Source organism: Bubalus kerabau, chromosome 4 (genome assembly GCF_029407905.1).
Source record: "Bubalus kerabau isolate K-KA32 ecotype Philippines breed swamp buffalo chromosome 4, PCC_UOA_SB_1v2, whole genome shotgun sequence".
NCBI lineage: Eukaryota > Metazoa > Chordata > Mammalia > Artiodactyla > Bovidae > Bubalus > Bubalus kerabau.
Window position 1 is genome coordinate 54496310 of NC_073627.1, and position 18732 is coordinate 54515041.

At 38.8% G+C, this 18732-nt stretch overlaps 1 protein-coding gene across 4 annotated transcripts in view; it reads left to right on the forward strand.

The window, feature by feature from the left end:
* The window catches only part of TRIM37 (tripartite motif containing 37), a 182233-nt gene that overhangs the window by 97575 nt on the left and 65926 nt on the right, over positions 1-18732 (forward strand). For all 4 annotated transcript variants that reach the window (XM_055577485.1, XM_055577486.1, XM_055577487.1 and 1 more), the window contains 2 exons: positions 210-401; positions 9227-9532. In XM_055577485.1, coding sequence (XP_055433460.1) covers positions 210-401; positions 9227-9532 — 498 coding nt within the window. The remainder of the gene's footprint in view (positions 1-209; positions 402-9226; positions 9533-18732) is intronic.

Here is an 18732-nt window from a genome sequence, read left to right on the forward strand (position 1 = left end):
AATGAGGCCAGTGGTCATTCACTGTTCTTTGTACACTTCTCTGGCGATACGGTTTCTTTGTGCTTCTCATCATGAACACCAGCTCCTAAGAGATAGGTCCATAGACAAGTATTCAAACAACATTAACCAGTTTACTTTTTTCTTTTAAGTGTAGTTGAATTTGTCCAATTACATGTAGCTTTCATTTTCTGTATCTCTTTCTTTTGCAGGTGGTAACCATGGCTATGTGGGTGCCAGTAGCAGAATGTCAAGAAGAGCACACTTGTGCTCTGCTGCTACCAGTAGTTTATTAGACATCGATCCTTTAATTTTAATACATCTCTTGGACCTTAAGGACCGGAGCAGTATGGAAAATTTGTGGGGCTTACAGCCTCGGCCCCCTGCTTCACTTCAGCCCACAGGTAAAATATGAACAGTAATTTTCCTTTTTTCTGTGCTTCTCCAAAAGAATTCTTAAATTTAAATTCCGATATCTTAAGTGTTGGAACATGGTATGTTTCTGTCACAAATTGATTTTTTGTTGTGTTTTATAAAAATATATCAGTTAAATCAGTTTTTTGTTATTGTTCAAAGGTATTTTGTACAAAAATAATGTCAAAGTACCTGTAAGAAGGCTTTTATATGATTTGCCTTTTAGATTGTGACTACTGGGCGGTTTGATCCATGTGAATTACATGTCCTCTTTGTGAATGGACTTAAAGTTTCGCAGGCCTCATGAGTACCCTGACGTCTAAGTGGGACTGTGTGTTAATTAAAAATAGAAATAGAAGGTTTACTCATGCTTTGATGTTCAGTAGCCTAAAAATGTATACCAGTTAGCAGCAGTATTTTTAAAAAATTATTTGTTAAAAAGAAATTACATTTGTGTTACTGTAATATGATGTATACACTTACACAAATTTAGAAGTATAGTCAAATGTGGACTTCTTAAACTTTAGACACAGGTTTTTCCCTTTTTTAAACTTACACCTGTTAATTTTATTTTTAAAACTCGGTTGTGTTGGATCTTTGTTGCTGTGCGCAGGCTTTCTCTAGTTGTGGACATCAGGGGCACTTTCTAGTTGCAGAGAGTGGAGGCTACTTCCGAGTTGTGGTGCACAGGTTGTAGGCACACAGGCTTCAGTAGTTGCAGCAAGCGGGCTCAGTAGTGTGGCACACGGGCTCAGTTGCTCCACAGCACGTGGAATCCTCCCAAACCAGGAGTTAAACCCATGTCCTCTGCATTGGCAGGCGGATTCCTAGCCACTGTGCCACCAGGGAAGTGCTAGACATTTACTTTTAAATGGCATACTTTGAAACCATTTTTGTTGGAAAGCTTTCTAAAATAAACTGAACATTTTTCCTACCTTCCTAAAAAAAAAAAAAAGTAGTACTTTACAAATCAAATCAGTGATTTAGAATAGTGATTTTGATGCTTCTTTATAGCAGCAGAACTCACTTTTCAAGTAGAGTTTAAGGCAGAGCCTCAGTGTAGAAAACAGAGAAATAGAGGTGCTCTAGTGGAAGATAGATCAGAACTTGGATTATTTAGTTCTCTTTGTTCCTAAAGTATACTTCCTGAAAGCCTGGGTCCTCAATTTGAAAGACTGTCTCCAATCAGGTCAAGAAACAGTTGCCTTTTTCTGTCATTCAAGTACATTTTGTATTATGCTGGTACAAAACAGTACTTATCACATTGTATATGATTTTTTTCTGAGGCATTTTTATTGTAGAAAGTTAAAATGTAGAAAATTATAAAGAGAAAATTTAAATTACACATAGTTCTTGTAATCAACAAATACCCTTAAAAAAGAAACTTATTAGCAAAGATTTTGCTTAAATTATAACCATTGTTGTTTGCAAAGACTTAGTGAAACAAACAAGTTCTGAACCTCCAGTGGATGTATACACATTGTTCTAACCTTTTTGAAGGAAAATTTTGTAGTAGATGTAAAATACCTCTATCCTTTAATCCTGTAACTTCATTTTTAGGAATATATTCCAAGGAGAAAACAATCAGAGTTCTTTGAAAATATCCAACAATACAATTATGGTTGAAAAATTACAGTTGTCCAAGGAATAGCATATTTTATAGACAAGTAAAATCCTGTTTTTGAAAAATTCACTGTCAGAGAAAAGAATGTAAACTACATAAACAGAATAAGATCTCTGTTCTCTGAAAGTTTTCTATTAAAATGGATAATATAAATGAAATGAATTGAGTTTTAGATCAAAATGATTAAAAAGTCGATGACAAGGGGGATGGGGTATGAAAGAGAGAGGAAGAACAAGGTTTGGATTTAAGCATATTGAGTTTGACATACCAGCGGGATATCACAGTAGAGATGCTCAGCAGATAGCTAAAAATTAAGACTGAAATACAGGCAGTTACCTGCTGAGAGGTGATGCTGAGTAATTAAAATGAAGGGAGTTGAAGATTTCAGGAGAATGAGTTTCAAGAAATCCTTTAAAAGGGCTGCTGCTAGGTCCCTTCAGTTGTGTCTGACTCTTTGTGACCCCATAGATGGCAGCCCACCAGGCTCCCCCGTCCCTGGGATTCTCCAGGCAAGAACACTGGAGTGGGTTGCCATTTCCTTCTCCAATGCTTGAAAGTGGAAAGTGAAGTCGCTCAGTCGTGTCCGACTCTTAATAACCCCATGGACTGCAGCCCACCAGGCCCCTCCATCCATGGGACTTTCCAGGCAAGAGTACTGGAGTGGGGTGCCATGGAACATAATTATGGTGAACATCTGTTGTTATTGCGTGTGTGGAAGATGAGCCAGATGAAGAGCCTTTAGAGAGGAGAGAGAAGAGAGTCATGGAAGCCGAGTGAAAAATGACCTTTCTGTGAGAGGATATTTAAGGCTAATGTTGCAGAAAGATCCAGGTTTCTTTTTATTAAAATGCTTGCTTGAATTTTAGTGTTCATTTTGTATTCTTTGTGTATTCTTTCCTTCTCAATCTGTATACTTTCATTTCCTTTTCTTGTCTTATTGCATTAGCGAGAACTTCCTGTAGTGATTGGAAAGGAGTGGTGAAAAGATGTCCCTGATCTTGATGGGAAAGCGTTTAAGTTTCTCACCAGAAAGTATAATACTAGCTGTAAATTTTCCATAGATATTCTTTTATCAGGCTGAGAAAGTTCCCCTCTGTTCTGAGGTTTTATTGTGAATGGTTGCTGGATTTTGTGAAATGCTTTTTTTTTTTGGCATCTATTGATATGATGTAAATAGATTACATTAAATGATTTTCAAATATTGACCAAGCCTTGTATACCTGGGATAAATCTCATTTGGTTGTCATGTATGGTTTTTTAAATATATTGTTTAATTCAGTCTGCTAATAGTTTGTTGAGGGTTATTGGTATCTGTGTTTGTCAGAGATACTGGTCTGTAGTTTTCTTGTAATGTCTGTCTGACTTTGATATTTGAATAATGCTGGCCTCATAGATTCAGTAAAGAAGTATCCCCTCTTTATAATTTCTTCTTTAAATGTTTGGTAGAATTCACCAGTGGATCGATTTGGGCCAGATGCTTTCTGTTTTGGAAAGGTATTGTTATTGACTGAATTTCTTTAATATATACAGGCCTATTCATATAGTCTGTTTTTTCTTCTGTGAGTTTGGCAGATTGACTTTCAAGGAGTTGGTGTGTTACATCTAGGTTATCAAATTTGTTGGCATGGAGTTGTTCATAGTGAACACCTGTCACGTGTCAGGCTCACTCTAGGTTTTTGTTCTTAAGCACTGTTTCATAAAAGGAACATCATAAGGGGCATCAGGGTATGAACAACAGATAGTGTGGCTGAACCTGATTTTGAGGTATGCGCAGTGGTATATAGAAAGGCAAGTTGGATCTGTTCTGTGAAAGGCTTGCCTGAGGAATTTATTCATAGTGAACAGTGGGTAACTATTGTTTCAGTTTAAGAATAGTTTGATTCAAACTATATTTTAGAAAGCTTGCAGTGTTAAGAAAACTATCAGAAAGCAAAATTTAATCAGGATACAGTTGTAGATGTTTATTGTCATTCCCAGTATGAGAGGACAGAGTCATACATTTCTGTGTATTTTCTCAGTCATTATAACGTGTGGAGCTGGGGTAAGATCTTCAGGATTTTTTGGCATTATAAAAATTCTTTTAAATCTCTAGGGAACAGATTAACCTGGGCAGTGGAGAAGTAGTTTACTTAGAGCAAAGAGTTATACTTGTGGAGGTAGAGTTTATGGGGCTTGGCAACTAATTGCAATATGGTAAAGAGGACTTTCCAGATGGCTCAGTGGTAAAGAATTCACCCACCAATACAGGAGGCGAGTTTGATCCCTGAATCGAGAAGATCCCCTGTAGGAGGAAATGGTAGCCCACTCCAGTATTCTTGGCCTAGGAAATCCCTTGGACAGAGAGCCTGGCGCTCTACAGTCAGTGGGGTCGCAAAAGAGTCGGACACAACTTAGTAACTAAACAGCAACAACAACAGAGCACTCTGAAGTAGCTTAGATTACCAGAAGGGGGGTGGCAGGGACGGACACTGAAGTCTGAAGGAGGAGCTGTGGATAACTGTCATTCTCGAAAGAGGCGAGTGAGTGTTATAGATGAGACTCTCAATTCTTAACCTTATAACTTGACAGATTCAGAAAGGCTTCTCGTCCTCAGTGCGGTGAGTATCCTTGTCAGGTTCCCGTGGTACAAGAGTCCATAGCACTTTTACAGTCTCCCGTCTTGGCACTTACCACACAGTACTGGAATGGATTTTCATTTTTTCTCAGCTGGACTGTGAGCTTTGTGAGGGCAAAGACTGGGTGTTTGCCCTGTTCACTCTTGTACCCCCTGCCTAGCCCAGTGCTTAGCATTTGAAACAAACTCAGTAATTGTTTGTTGACTGTCAGGTAATGGAGGTTTGTTTAAATCTATTTTGTATTTTCCCATTTGGGCTTACTTTTAAAAATTCTTGTCAGTTTCTAGTAATAGTAGACTAAATCATGTGGGTTAATACAGGTTTTCTTATTTAAGTCCAGGTACATGTAGGGTGGGAGATGACAGCCACAAAGATTTTATTTAGCAAAACATTTTGAGTATTTTGTGCCATAGGCTGCATGGCCTAGAATGCATAGATCACTAAGATGTAATCTCAGCCTCTAAGTTATTCACATTCTACTTGTCTGTCTTCCTTATTGTAATATAATGTGCTCTACAAAATTAGGTAAGAATTGATTTGAAAGGAGGGGAGCAATTGGTGTGTTTAGGTGCTTGAAGAAGGAGACATTTCCCATCAGACCTGGTAAGTCTGAGTTAGCAGCAAGAGCAGAGGGAAGAGAACGTGTGAAAAGGGTGAGGACAGAGCATGGCTGCCGGGCGGAGCTGCGGGACTAGGGGCACTGAGCCACCAGGAGGCAGGGGAAAGCCTCGGAAGTGGAGGTGGCATCAGATCATGCAGGGCCTGTGTGCTCTGCTGATATTTCCTCGGTCATCCTAAGCAGGAATGTAACATCTGATTTGGGTTTTAAAAACTGCTGTGATACTTTGGTGGACAGGGGGTTGAATGGGAGCTATGCTGCGCAGTGGTTTCATAGCCATTGGATCTCCTGAGCCTCAGGACAGCCCTGTTATAATATATATTATTGTCTTCATTTCACAAATAAGTAAATGGACTCAGAAGCTGGAAGATTTAAAGAAAGTTACAGCAATTAAATGGTTGATCTGAGACCAAATCCTGGGTTTCTACAATCTCTCCTAATAGTCTATTGTGAATGCTTTCAGCTGCAAGTAGCAAAATCGTGCTAATCGTGGCTTAACTAACAGTAATGAAGGCACTTTGTTATACATATTCCATCTGGAGGTTAGTGATTCCATGTGCATCAGGTATTTAAAGGCAGAGCAAGGGATGGTCCTCCTGCAGTTTTCTTGCCTGTTCTGGCATGACGTTAAGATGACTGCCACAGTTTCAGGCATCATTTATTCACAGGAATGTGTCGCTATCAGGAAAGAAAAGATGGGATGTAAAAGACCTATTCCTGTGATGCTGGAGAGCAAAGTATTAAGACTCTGGAGGCAGATTCCTTGGTTTGAATTCAGGCTCCTCTACTTTTAGCTGTATCCCCAACATAATAAAATCTCCCAGTCAGAATGGAGGCCCTCTCTCCCCTACCCCCAACTTTGGCTGAAATTCTTAGTTGTGTGCCCACTCTAAATGCTCCAAGAGGAATAAGCTTAGACCAGTCGTAGGCTCATACCCTCTAGGGCCAAGCAAAGGACAGCTCTCACTGCCCTGAGCAGTGCTGGCCTGCCTAACACCGAAACAGGCTGGGTTCTGCGGGCATGGTAGAAGTGAGGGAGTGGCTGTTGAACACACTGTGGTGTCTGCCTTCTCCATCTCTTACGGCATGGGTTGTTGCAGTGTGTGAGCAGGGTCAGCTGTCATTCCTGCTAGGAAAGGACTTGTTCCTCTGTCTAGTTAGGGTACCTCTTAAGGAGTTTAGGTGGTGTTTTTAGGGGTGAGGAACTTGATTTCTTCTTGCTTTGAGTCAGTCATAATGTTCTTTGATTTCCAGAATCCCTAGTTCCTTTCTCTTTCCTGCATAGAAATTGTGTGTTTTTCCTTGCTCGTTTCTGTCTTTAATTTTTGAGTTGGGGAAAAGAAATTAAAAACAACTTCAACTACTTTCTCTTAGAAGAAACAAAGTATTGTTAGTTTAATGACTGCGAAGACTCACTGACAGGGAAGTAATTTTTTTTTATTTATTTATGATAGTCCATGGCACTTAATGGAGAAGGCAATGGCACCCCACTCCAGTACTCTTGCCTGGAAGATCCCATGGATGGAGGAGCCTGGTGGGCTGTAGTCCGTGGGGTTGCCAAGAGTCAGACATGATTGAGTGACTTCACTTTCACTTTCATGCATTGGAGAAGGAAATGGCAACCCACTCCAGTGTTCTTGCCTGGAGAATCCCAGGGATGGGGGAGCCTGGTGGGCTGCCGTCTCTGGGGTCGCACAGAGTCGGACACTACTGAAGCGACTTAGCAGCATGGCAATTAATAGCTGCATCCACATTGGATAACAGTTCAGTAAATCACCTTTTTAAAATGAGTTAGACTGTATATTTTATATACTATGTATAACATATTTGACTAAGTGTTTGGCTTCTAGGTTTATGCTTTTTCTGTTTTTTTTTTTTTTTAATTGTGAGCATACTAAAAGCTCAGTATAGAAAATTTGAGAAAAGTGAATAAATACAAAGAAGAAAGCACAGGCAGTGTGGCAGCTTTTAAAATTTTTAGAGTTAAATGTATAATTCAGATTTGAGTTATTATAATGTGAAGAAATAGAGAAAAACAATAGAATGGGAAAGACTACAGATCTCTTCAAGAAAATTAGAGCTCCCAAGGGAAAATGTTATGCAAAGATGGGCACAAATGAAGAACAGAAATGGCAAGGACCTAACAGAAGCAGAAGAGATTAAGAGGAGATGGTAAGAATACACAGATCTATACAAAAAAGGCCTTAATGACCCAGATAACCACGATGATGTGGTCACTCACCTAGTTTCAGACATCCTGGAATGTGAAGTCAAGTTGGCCTTAGGAAGCATTACTACAAACAAAGCTAGTGGAGGTGATGGAATTCCAGCTGAGCTATTTCAAATTCTGAAAGATGATGCTGACAAAGTGCTGCACTCCATGTGCCAGCAAATGTGGAAAACTCAACAGAGGCCACAGGGCTGGAAGAAGTCAGTTTGCATTCCAATCCCAAAGAAAGGCAATGCCAAAGAAAGCTCAAACTACCACACAATTGCACTCATTTCCCTTGCTAGCACGGTAATGCTCAAAATTCTTCAAGGTAGTCTTCAACAATACGTGAACCAAGAAGTTCCAGATGTACAGGCTGGAACCAGAGATCAAAGGCAGGGGAACCAGAAATCAAATTGCCAACATCTATTCGATCATAGAAAAAGCACGAGAATTCCATTAAAACATCTACTTCTGGTTCATTGAGTAGGCTAAAGCCTTTCACTGTGTGGATCACAACAAACTGTGGAAAGTTCTTCAGGAGATAGGTATACCAGGTTACCTTACCTGCCTCCTGAGAAACCTGTATGCAGGTCAGGAAGCAACAGTTAGATCTGGATATGGAACAACAGACTGGTTCCAAATTGGGGAAGAGTATGTCAAGGGTGTATATTGTCACCCTGCTTATTTAACTTACATGCAGAGCACCTCATGTGTGTTGCCAAACTGGATGACTCACAAGCTGGAATCAAGATTGCTGGGGGAAACATCAATAACTATGGATATGCAGATGACACCACTCTAGTGACGGAAAGTGAAGAGCCACTAAAGAGCCCCTTGATGAGGATGATAGAAGAGAGTGACAAAGCTGGCTTATAACTAAGATCGTGGCATCTGATTCCATCACTTCATTGCAAATAGATAGGCAAAAAGTAGAAACAGATTTTATTTTCTTGGGCTTCAAAATCAGTACAGACAGTGACTGCAGCCATGAAATTAAAAGATACTCCTTGGAAGTAAAGCTTTGACAAATCTAGACAGCGTATTTAGAAAGCAAAGACATCACTTTGCCAGCAAAGGTATGTGTAGTCAGAGCTATGGTTTCCAGTAGTCATGTACGGATGTGAGAGTTGGAGTATAAAGAAAGCTGAGTGCCAAAGAATTGATGCTTTTGAGCTGTGGTGTTGGAGAAGACTCTTGAGACTCTCTTGGACTGCAAGGAGATCCAACCAGTCAATCCTACAGGAAATCAACCCTGAATATTCGTTGGAAGGACTGATGCTGAAGCTGAAGCTCCAATACTTTGGCCACCTGATTGGAAGAGCTGGCTCATTGGAAAAGATCCTGATACTGGAAAAGATTGAAGGCGGGAGGAGAACGGGGCGACAGAGGATGAGACGGTTGGATGGCATCACCAACTTGATGGACATGAGTTTGAGTAAACTCTGGGAGTTGGTGATGGACAGGGAGACCTGGCATGCTGCAGTCCATGGGGTCGCAAAGAGTTGGACAAGACTGAATGACTGAACAACAACTAAATGTGACCCAGATTTTAACTTTGTAGGTGTGAATAGAGTTATGATACTTGTGTCTTTTCATTAATTGAATCTAATGCATGCTTTTATTGTTGGTACCACCTGAAGAGCTTTAGGTTACTTGCACCTCTAATTTGCCTATATGCACAGTACAGAATGGCTTCATGAATGTTAAGGTCTATGTTAATGTGACTTGTTACTTCCTCTCTGCAGCATCATATTCTCGAAAAGATAAAGACCAAAGGAAGCAGCAGGCAATGTGGCGGGTTCCCTCTGATTTAAAGATGCTAAAAAGACTCAAAACTCAAATGGCTGAAGTTCGATGTAAAACTGATATAAAGAACACACTTTCAGAAATAAAAAGCAACAGTGCTGCTTCTGGAGACATGGCTGCAAGCCTCCTTTCTGCTGACCAGGCAGCTCTGGCCGCATGTGGCACCGAAAACTCCAGCAGGTTACAGGAATTGGGAATGGAGCTCTTGGCAAAGTCATCAGTTGCCAGTTGTTACATACGAAACTGTAAGTGAAAAAGATCCGCTTAGTTTTATTTCTCCATGTGCCATTTGGGAAACTTGGGGAGAGGTTATTTTCAGAATAATAATATTTAAATATCTCCCTCAGTGTTACTTAGGACTACAAATACATACAGCTTTTTCTTCCATCCAAAACTGACTTTGTATATTTTCTGCTATATAACAGAGTTAACATTTCTTGATTGCTTATTCTGTACTGGGCAACAAATAAGACAAAATCTTTACTCTCACGAATCCTGCATTCATTACTCATGTGATAGGAATTGGACATTAAAATGTGTAGACAGGTAAAGATTATTTCAGTAGATAAAACGTCCTGTGAAGTCCACAGCAGAGGAGCGGGGTGGGGAGAGCAAGTGAAAGAAAGTCCCTCAAGAGGCAAGCGTTGAACTGACACCTGAAGGTTGAGGAGTGGGAGCCGTGCAGAGGTCTGGGGGAAGCATTCTTCAGGGTAAACAGAACGGAAAAGGCAAAGTCACTATCAGGATTCACTCTACATGGCTGAAGGCTGAAGGAAGGCCAGTTTGCCTGAACATGGTGAACTAAGCAGAAGCGAGGGTAACAGGAGATGCATCAGAGAGACAGGATCTTGATCAGGTGCAGTCGCTAAGTTGTGCCTTGGCACTTTGCAACCCCGCCGGGCTCCTCTGTGGGATTTCCCAGGCAAGAATACTGGAGTGGGTTGTCGTTTACTTCTCTATTAGATCACATGGGTCTTATAAGACCTCAGTAAGCAGTTCGAGTTTTATTCTGATCTTGGGGGGAAGTCTCTAGACAATAAAAATCAGAGGGGTGATTATGATCTGATATACTTCTAAAGCAAAGATTGCTTTGTTGTGTGGAGAGGGTCTGAAAAGGATTGAGAGTGGAAGTTGTGAGACCAGTTCGCAACCTATAGCAATAGCTTGTATGAAATACTATGACTTATTCTGGAGTTTCTGCACTGAGTAGGTGGACTTGCTCATAGTCTAGCAGCCTTTCTTTACCGAGGTTCCAATCTTTTTTTAAGTCTCCCAAGGATGATGTATAACTAGTGCTACTCTAGATACACAGGAGAGAAATTCATCTGTTACATACAGTGGATATTTTAAACCATGAGGGCTCAGTTCTTTCCCACAAACCTGGTAAGAAAGGGTTTAGGAAAAGAGAAAAACTAAGAATGATGTTTAAGTGTTTGGTCTAAGCAACTTAGTGACTGGTGGTATCATTAACTGAGATGCAAGTTAAATAGGAAGAAGCAGGTGTGGGATGGTGGGCCATAGGGGCATCATGGCAGGAATTTTTTGAACATGTTTGGTTTGAGATGTCTGCCAGATCAGTAAAATACCTCATAGGCAGTTGAATGCTTTCGTAAATCTGAAGTATATGAAGGCAAAGCTGGATATAAACAGTTGGGAGTCAGCAGTGTCAGATGTTTAAAACCAGGGATCAAGTATGAAGGGAGTTTAAATGGAAAAGAGAAGTTTTGGTTCTGGGCACTTAAACATTTAAAGGCCTGTTAGGGAAGCTAGCAGAGGAAATTGAAAAGAGCAGTCATTAAGGTAGAGAACAACAAAAGAAATCTCAAAAAAATTTTTTTACTGCATCTCCAAAAAGGTGGAGTGGTTGTCTATCATTGAGAGGCATCAAGATGAAGGTTGGGTGTGCCTTTTTGGAACCATTCCCATGGAGGGGTATAGCAGAAGTGAATGAGGTGGGAAACCAGAGTATGACTGCTCGGCTCCTTCGAGAAGCGTCACATAAATTGGGTGGTTCCTGGAGGGGTGGTGGAATTAGGAAGGAGTTTGACATCTGTGTCTTGTTTTCCTTTTCTTAAACTTATCTGCTTTTTTTTTACCTGGATTTTTTTGGTGGTAAAATATATATATTAATAACATAAAGTTTACTATCAACTTTTTTTTTTTTGAGAAAAAAAGAGAGACTCCTTTATTTTTATCATTTTTCTCTCCTTTTTTCTTCTAGTTTTATTGAGATGTAATTAACCTACAGAACTGTATAAATTTAAGGTGCATAGAATAGTGATTTGGCTTACATACATCAAGAAGTGATTACCACGATGAGTTTAGTGAACATCCATCCTCTCATAGATACAAAATTTTAAAAATAAAATGTTTTTTTCTTGTGAAAATACTTTCAGGATTTATTCTGTTGACAGTTTTCATATACGTATCTTAATTATTGTTAGTTGTATAATTCAGTGGCATTAGATACATTTATGCTGTTGTGCAACTATAACCACCATTCATCTCAACTTTTTCATCATCCCAAACTAAAATTTTATATACTTTGAGTAGTAACTCGGTGTTCCCGGTTTCCCATACTCTCTGGTAACCGCTATTATACTTTCTGTTTCTATGAACTTGATTATTCTAGATATCTCATATAAGTGGAATCATACAGTATTTGTCTTTTTGTGTCTGACTTATTTCACTTCAGCATAATTTCTTCAGTCTTCATATTGTAGCAAGTGTCAGAATTTCATTTCTTTTTAAGGCTGAGTAATACTCCCTTTTATGTATATGTATGCTATAGTATGTTTATCCATTCATCTCTTGATGGACATATGGATTTTTCCCACTTTTTGGCTATTATGAATAATGCAGATATGAACATGTATGTGCAGCATCTGTTCAGGTATCTGCTTTCATTTTTTTGAAGGGTATTTACCTAGAGTGTGATTGCTGATTCATATTGTAATTCTGTGTTTAGTTAAAAAACAAATTATTTTAATCATGATAAATTTTACCACATTTTATTAAAATTTACTGTCTTAACCTTTTTAAGTGTAGTTATCAATGGCATTGAATATTACATGCATATTGTTGTGCTACCAATGCCAACATCCACCCACAGAACTTTCTTTTTATCTTGCAAAACTGTCTCCATATCTATTAAACAATTGCTGTCTCTTCTTTCTCTCTCGATCCCCTGGCACCCGTCTATGAATTTGATTACTCTGGGTACCTCATATAAGTGGAAACTTATTTTATTTGTGGTTGGCTTATTTCACTTAGCATACGCTTCTCAAGGTTCATCAGTGTTCTAGCGTATGTCAACATTTTCTTCTCTTTTATGAATGCATAATATTCCACTGTGCGTTTGTTTTGATGGGTACTTGTGTTAATCATGTATGTGAGGGTTTGCTTCTGAGTTTTCCATATGTGTGTTTATTAAAATGAGATATATTAATGCTGGATACTGATGGCAATAATATAGCAGAGATGACTAGGATGGGGTAATTGCCAAATACATAGAAATCTTTTGAATAGAGGTGATAATTTAGTAGAAAAATGAGTAAAGGTTATGATTAAGTTATTAAGGTAAGAAGAAATACCAAAGGATGATAAATGTATTAAAAGATACTCAACCTTATCTAGTTGTCAAGGAAATAACAATTTTAAACCAAAAGAAGTAAAGCTTTTTGGATGGACTTTTGCAGAAAACTTTTGTTACATATTTCTTCAGATACTTCCCTTGTTGTCATTTGTTTTTGTTTTCTGCTAAACATTAAGTTTTAAATTTTTTATTTTCAACATCTATTAATAGTATTCATTCTTTGAGGGTTTAATGTTTTAATTTGAAGGCATTTTCAGCTCTAAAATAACACTTAACTTTCTTGGTTCTGTTTCTTATTTTTTAACTTTTTTACATTTAGTTCATTATTCCATATGTAACTTGTTTTCCATGACAGTGTGTAAATTCAGTGACCACCCTGCCCAACCCACCCACCAAAATGAAACCTGTTTTTTGAAGAGTCTCTTCTGTTCAACAAAATGAAATTCATTTTTTATATTATAGACCAAAGTCTCATATTTACATCGTTCTGTTTTTAAATTCATTCATACAGTTGGACCAGGTGAAATTGCCAGTGGGACACTTTTTTAAAACATACAAAACAGCAGTTTGGTGTTGTTAAGCTAAGTGTTTGTTCCGTTGTCTACCAGACCCACATTCCTTTTTCTTAACCACTGTAGTTGTATAGTTTATAATGCCGTGATATGTTTGCCTTCCTTTTGTTTTCAAGATGTCTTTGATGGTTCTTACATGTTTACTTTTCCAGAAAAACATTTTGACTGGAATTATGTTACATTTAATGCATTAATTAACATTTAATTTGAGGAATTGACATCTTTTAAGTATTAAAGCATTCAAATTGAGTAATGTGGTGTTTCCATGTATTCAAGCCATCCCTGGTGGTTCAGATGGTAAAGCGTCCACCCGCAGTGCAGGAGACCTGGGTTTGATCCATGGGTCGGGAAGATCCCCTGGAGAAAGGAATGACTACCCACTCCAGTATTCTTCCCTGGAGAATTCCATTTTTCAGAGGAGCCTGGTGGGTTACAGTCCATGGGGTAACAGAGTCAGACACAACTGAGCAACTAAAAGTAATTTTCTGTTACAGACATATATTTCCTCAGAGTTTTAGTTTTCCTCATATAAGTTCTGTATATGTCTTGTTAATACTAGTTTCTAGATACATTATAATTTAGGTTGCTATTGTGATAGGATCTCTTTTTCCTTCCATAATATTTTCTAACTGTTGGTTATTGGTTATAGGAAGACTGTTGGTTTCTATATGTTTATTTTGTGTTTAGGCCACTTAGTGAGTTTTTTAAAGTCTAAGTTTTTTACTCAATTATATTGAATTTCCTAAGTATATAGTCATATCATCAGCAAAAGTCATAGCTTATCCACTCCTTTTCTGCTTATTTACTTTTCATATTGTATTGTCTAGGCTGGGATCTTGGAATGATGTTAACTAATAGCAGTTAGAGAATTTTTGTAATGTTTTAAACTCTGTTTAGGAATTCCTTAGTTTTTATCTCATTAAGTTCAAATTTTGCTATATGTTTCAAAAGGTAGTTTTTATAGAGTTGAAAAAGATACCCTTTTCCTAACCGCGATAATGGTTAACATTTATGAAGTGTTTATTATTTAACAGATACTATTCTAAGTAGTCTAAGTCATATGTATTAACTCATTTAATCCCAACAATAACTCTGTGAGGCAAGTTATTTTCATCCGCACCTTACAGAAAAGGAAACTGAGGCACAGGGCATTAAAGGTTCCTGGAGTTTCACAGTGGTAAGTGCAGAGCCAAGAATTTGAACCTTAGAACCTGTGACTTCCACCATTTCTCCGAGTACTTCTTTTCCTGTTGTGAATGAAAAATGTGTGCCGTAGCAGTAAACAAAGGCTGTTACAGCCTTCAGGCCACTACACCTTCCTGAGGGAACTCAGAATGGGAGAATCTTAAAGGAACTGTGAATGAGAAAGAACAGGATACTGGCCCTAGCTTGCTAAGTGAAGTGAAGTGAAAGTTGCTTAGCCGTGTCCGACTCTTGGCAACCCCATGGACTATACAGACCATGGAATTCTTCAAGCCAGAGTACTGGAGTGGGTAGCCTGTCCCTTCTCCAGTGGATCTTCCTGACCCAGGAATCGAACCAGGGTCTCCTGCATTGCAGATGGATTCTTTACCAACTGAGCTATCAGGAAGCCCTGAGATTGCTGAAGTGCATATTAAAGGAATGATTTCAGTGAGCTCAGACTCTTGCATCTTCCCATATGTAGAAAAGTGCTGAATTCATTAACTTGCGATATCTTGTGTTTTTTTAATTAACTGTCATCTTTTGATGTTCCAGTTACCTGATGTTTGTTGCAAAAACCCTTATATTTTTCCTCCCTTGACTTCAGAGTAGTCCCTCAGAAGTCCTCAGAAACTCTGCCCAATAAAATATAATTCTCAACTTTTAGGTTGTACTTTTTTTTTCCGTCAACACTACTTACTAAGAGTTTTTCTAAGTCAAGAAGTTGGATAGAATGATATCAAATGCTTGTTTGTCATCTGTCAAAATAATCATATTTTGCCCTTTTACTTTATGAACACAGAGAATGACGTCATTTAAAACTGACCATTCCTGGAATTCTAGAATGAGTCTGTCTGCTTGGTTGTGGTTTGTAATCTTTTAGTACACGGTTGACTCTGAGCAACATGGGTTTGCACTGTATGGTCCTCCTATCCACAGATTGCTTTCAGTAAATCCACAGTTGGTTGAGTCTTTGGATGCTGAATTACTGATAAGGATTGCTTTCAGTAAATCCACAGTTGGTTGAGTCTTTGGATGCTGAATTACTGATAAGGAGGACTGACTATGAAGTTATGCCCTTGTTCTTTGGGATCTTAGTTCTTCAACCAGGGATCAAACCTGTGCTCCCTGCAGTGGAAATGTGGAATCTTAACCACTGGACCACCAGGAAGTCCCAGCTAATTCTTAGGATTCTTGAATATGTAGTAAATAAGTAAAATTGAGCTATAGTTTCATTATTCTTTCATTAACATATTTTAGTTGTGATTTTATGCCAATCTCATAGAATAAATTCAGAAGCCTTTGTTCTTTTCTATGCTGAGAAATTATTTTAACATGACATCTGTTAAAAGTATAATGAAATTCATCTATAAAACTATTGAGTAATTCTTCAGGGAATAAAACTTTTAACAGCCTTTTTCATTTCTGTGTGTTTACTGGTGTCCTCATATTTCTTTTGCTTCTTATATCAATTTTCATAATTAATTTTCCTAGCAAATTCATTTTATTAGATAAATGTATTGGCATAAAGTCATTTACTCTGTTCCTTTAAATTTTAAAAACTCCCTCTGCATATGGGATGTTAACTTTTTGTTATATCATTGCTTATTTGTGTTTTCTTATTTTTTCCCTTGACTTGCTAGAAGCTTGTCCATTTTATTCATCTCTTCAGAGACCTAATTCTTAGATTTATTTCATCTTATTGTTGTTGCTCAGTCAGTCAGTCGTGTCTGAGTCTTTGTGACCCCATGGACTGTAGAATGCCAGGCTTCCCTGTCCTTCACCATCTCCTGGAGCTTGCTCAAACTCATATCCATCGAGTTGGTGATGCCATCTAACCATCTCATCCTCTCTCATCCCCTTCTTCTCCTGCCTTTAATCTTTCCCAGCATCAGGGCCTTTTCCAATGAGTCAGTTCTTCGTATCAGGTGGCCAAAGTATTGGAGCTTCAGCTTTAGCATCAGTCCTTCCAATGAATATTCAGAATTGATTTCCTTTAGGATTGACTGGTTGGATCTCCTTGCAGTCTGAGGGACTCTCAAGAGTCTTCTCCAACACCACAGTTCAAAAGCATCAATTTTTTGGCACTCAGCCTTGTTTATGATCCAACTCTCAGGTCTATACGTGACTACTGGAAAAACCCCATTACTGTGACTAGACGGACCTTAATCGGCAAAGTAATGTCTCTGCTTTTTAATATGCTCTCTAGGTTGGTCATAACTGTCTTCCAAGGAGCAAACGTCTTTTAATTTCATGGCTGCAGTCACCATCTGCAGTGATTTTGGAGCCCAGGAAAATAAAGTCTGTCACTGTTTCCGTTGTTTCCCCATCTACTTGCCAGGAAGTGATGAGATCAGATGCCATGATCTTAGTGATTTGAATGTTGAGTTTTAAGCCAACTTTTTCACTCTCCTCTTTGACTTTCAGCAAGAGGCTCTTTAGTTCCTCTTCGCTTTCTGCCATAAGAGTGGTGTCTGTCTTTTTATTATGTTAATTTCTGCCTTCACTTCTGTTAATGCATCTCTTCATTTTCTTTCCTTAACCAGTAGTACATGTTTACTTTGCAGTGAAGAAATTGGTCATAATTTTTTCTCACAGCATGCTTTTCCCCCCCCCCAAAATGTACAGTTCATCAGTTTTTTATTACAGGGTTTTGTGACATTCACCATTATCCAAGTCTAGGACATTTTTATCATTCCTCTTATTATTGAACTTAGGTTTGGCTGCTCACTGCTTAAAAGCCAATAATTTGAGAGGCAATTGTCAGTAGAAGGAAAAGATGGCTTTAATCGGGAAAGCCAGCAGTTTGAGGAATTGGTGGACTTGTGTCCAAAAACCAAGCCAAAGGCATGTGCTCAGCTGTGACAGTTTTTTTAAAGGGAAAAATGCGGGTGTTGCGTGGAGAATCTCAGTGAATTGAGGCAGGAGGTTGGGTTCTGCATCATTCTCACAGCATGCAGATTGGGTGCCTCTCCCTTCAGATTTATCAGTTATCTTGCCCAAGTGATCAAGGATTGCTTGGGGGCGCCATTGGAAGTAGCTTGCTTTAGTCGCTCAGTTGACTCTTTGCTACCCCATGGACTGTAGCCCGCCAGGCTCCTCTGTCCATGAGGATTCTCCAGGTGGGAATACTGCCCTTACCCTCCTCCAGGGATTGGAAGTAGAGAGCTAGTCAGTTTTTTCAACTGCTTAATTCTTCATTCTTCTTTTTATCTAAGAAAAGAATCAGCAAGGCAAGGTGTGCATTCAGGAGAGGAAGAGTCAGAAGTTGGATTAAATTGCCTCATGATCTCATTCCTATAATTAGGTTCTTTTAAGGTTAGAGGACAATAGATGGGCAGACAGGAAAGGGGCAAAGAGCTGCATTTACTCTCCCCATAAACTCCATACCCAGGAACCCTTACTTCCCATCTTCCCCTTATATCCTGGTAATTGCTTATCTATTTTGTCTGTATGGATTTGCTTCTTCTGGACTTTTCATATAAATGGAGTCACACAACATGAAGTCTTTTGTATCTGACTTCTCTGACTTAGCATAATGTTTTCAAGGGCCATCCGTGTTGTAACATGTCTTTTTTTCATTTTGTTTTAAGGCTGAATGATACCTCATTGTTTGTGGGTACCACTTTTTGTTTGATCTACTCTTCAGTTGATGAGGACTTTGATTTTTTATTTCTGTTTTTTTGGCTGTAATGAATTATGATGCTGTGACTATTCATGTATGTTTTTTTGTGTGAATCTATGTTTTTATTCACCTTAAGTATATGCTTAGGAATGGAATTGCTGGATTATATGAGAACTAAGTTTAATTTTTTGAGGCATGGCCTTACTGTTTTGTGGGCTTTTCTGATGACTCAGTGGTAAAGAATCCTCCTGTAACACAGGAGACTCGGGTTTGATCCCTGGGTTGGGAAGATCCCCTGGAGGAAGAAATGGCAACCCACTCCAGTATTCTTGCCTGGGAAATCCCATGGACAGAGGACCCTGGTGGGCTATAGGATCACAAGTGGTCAGATATGACTGAGCACAGCACAGCAGGAGCATACTGTTTTCATAGCAGCTGCACCATTTTACATTCTTCAGCAGTGTATAAGGA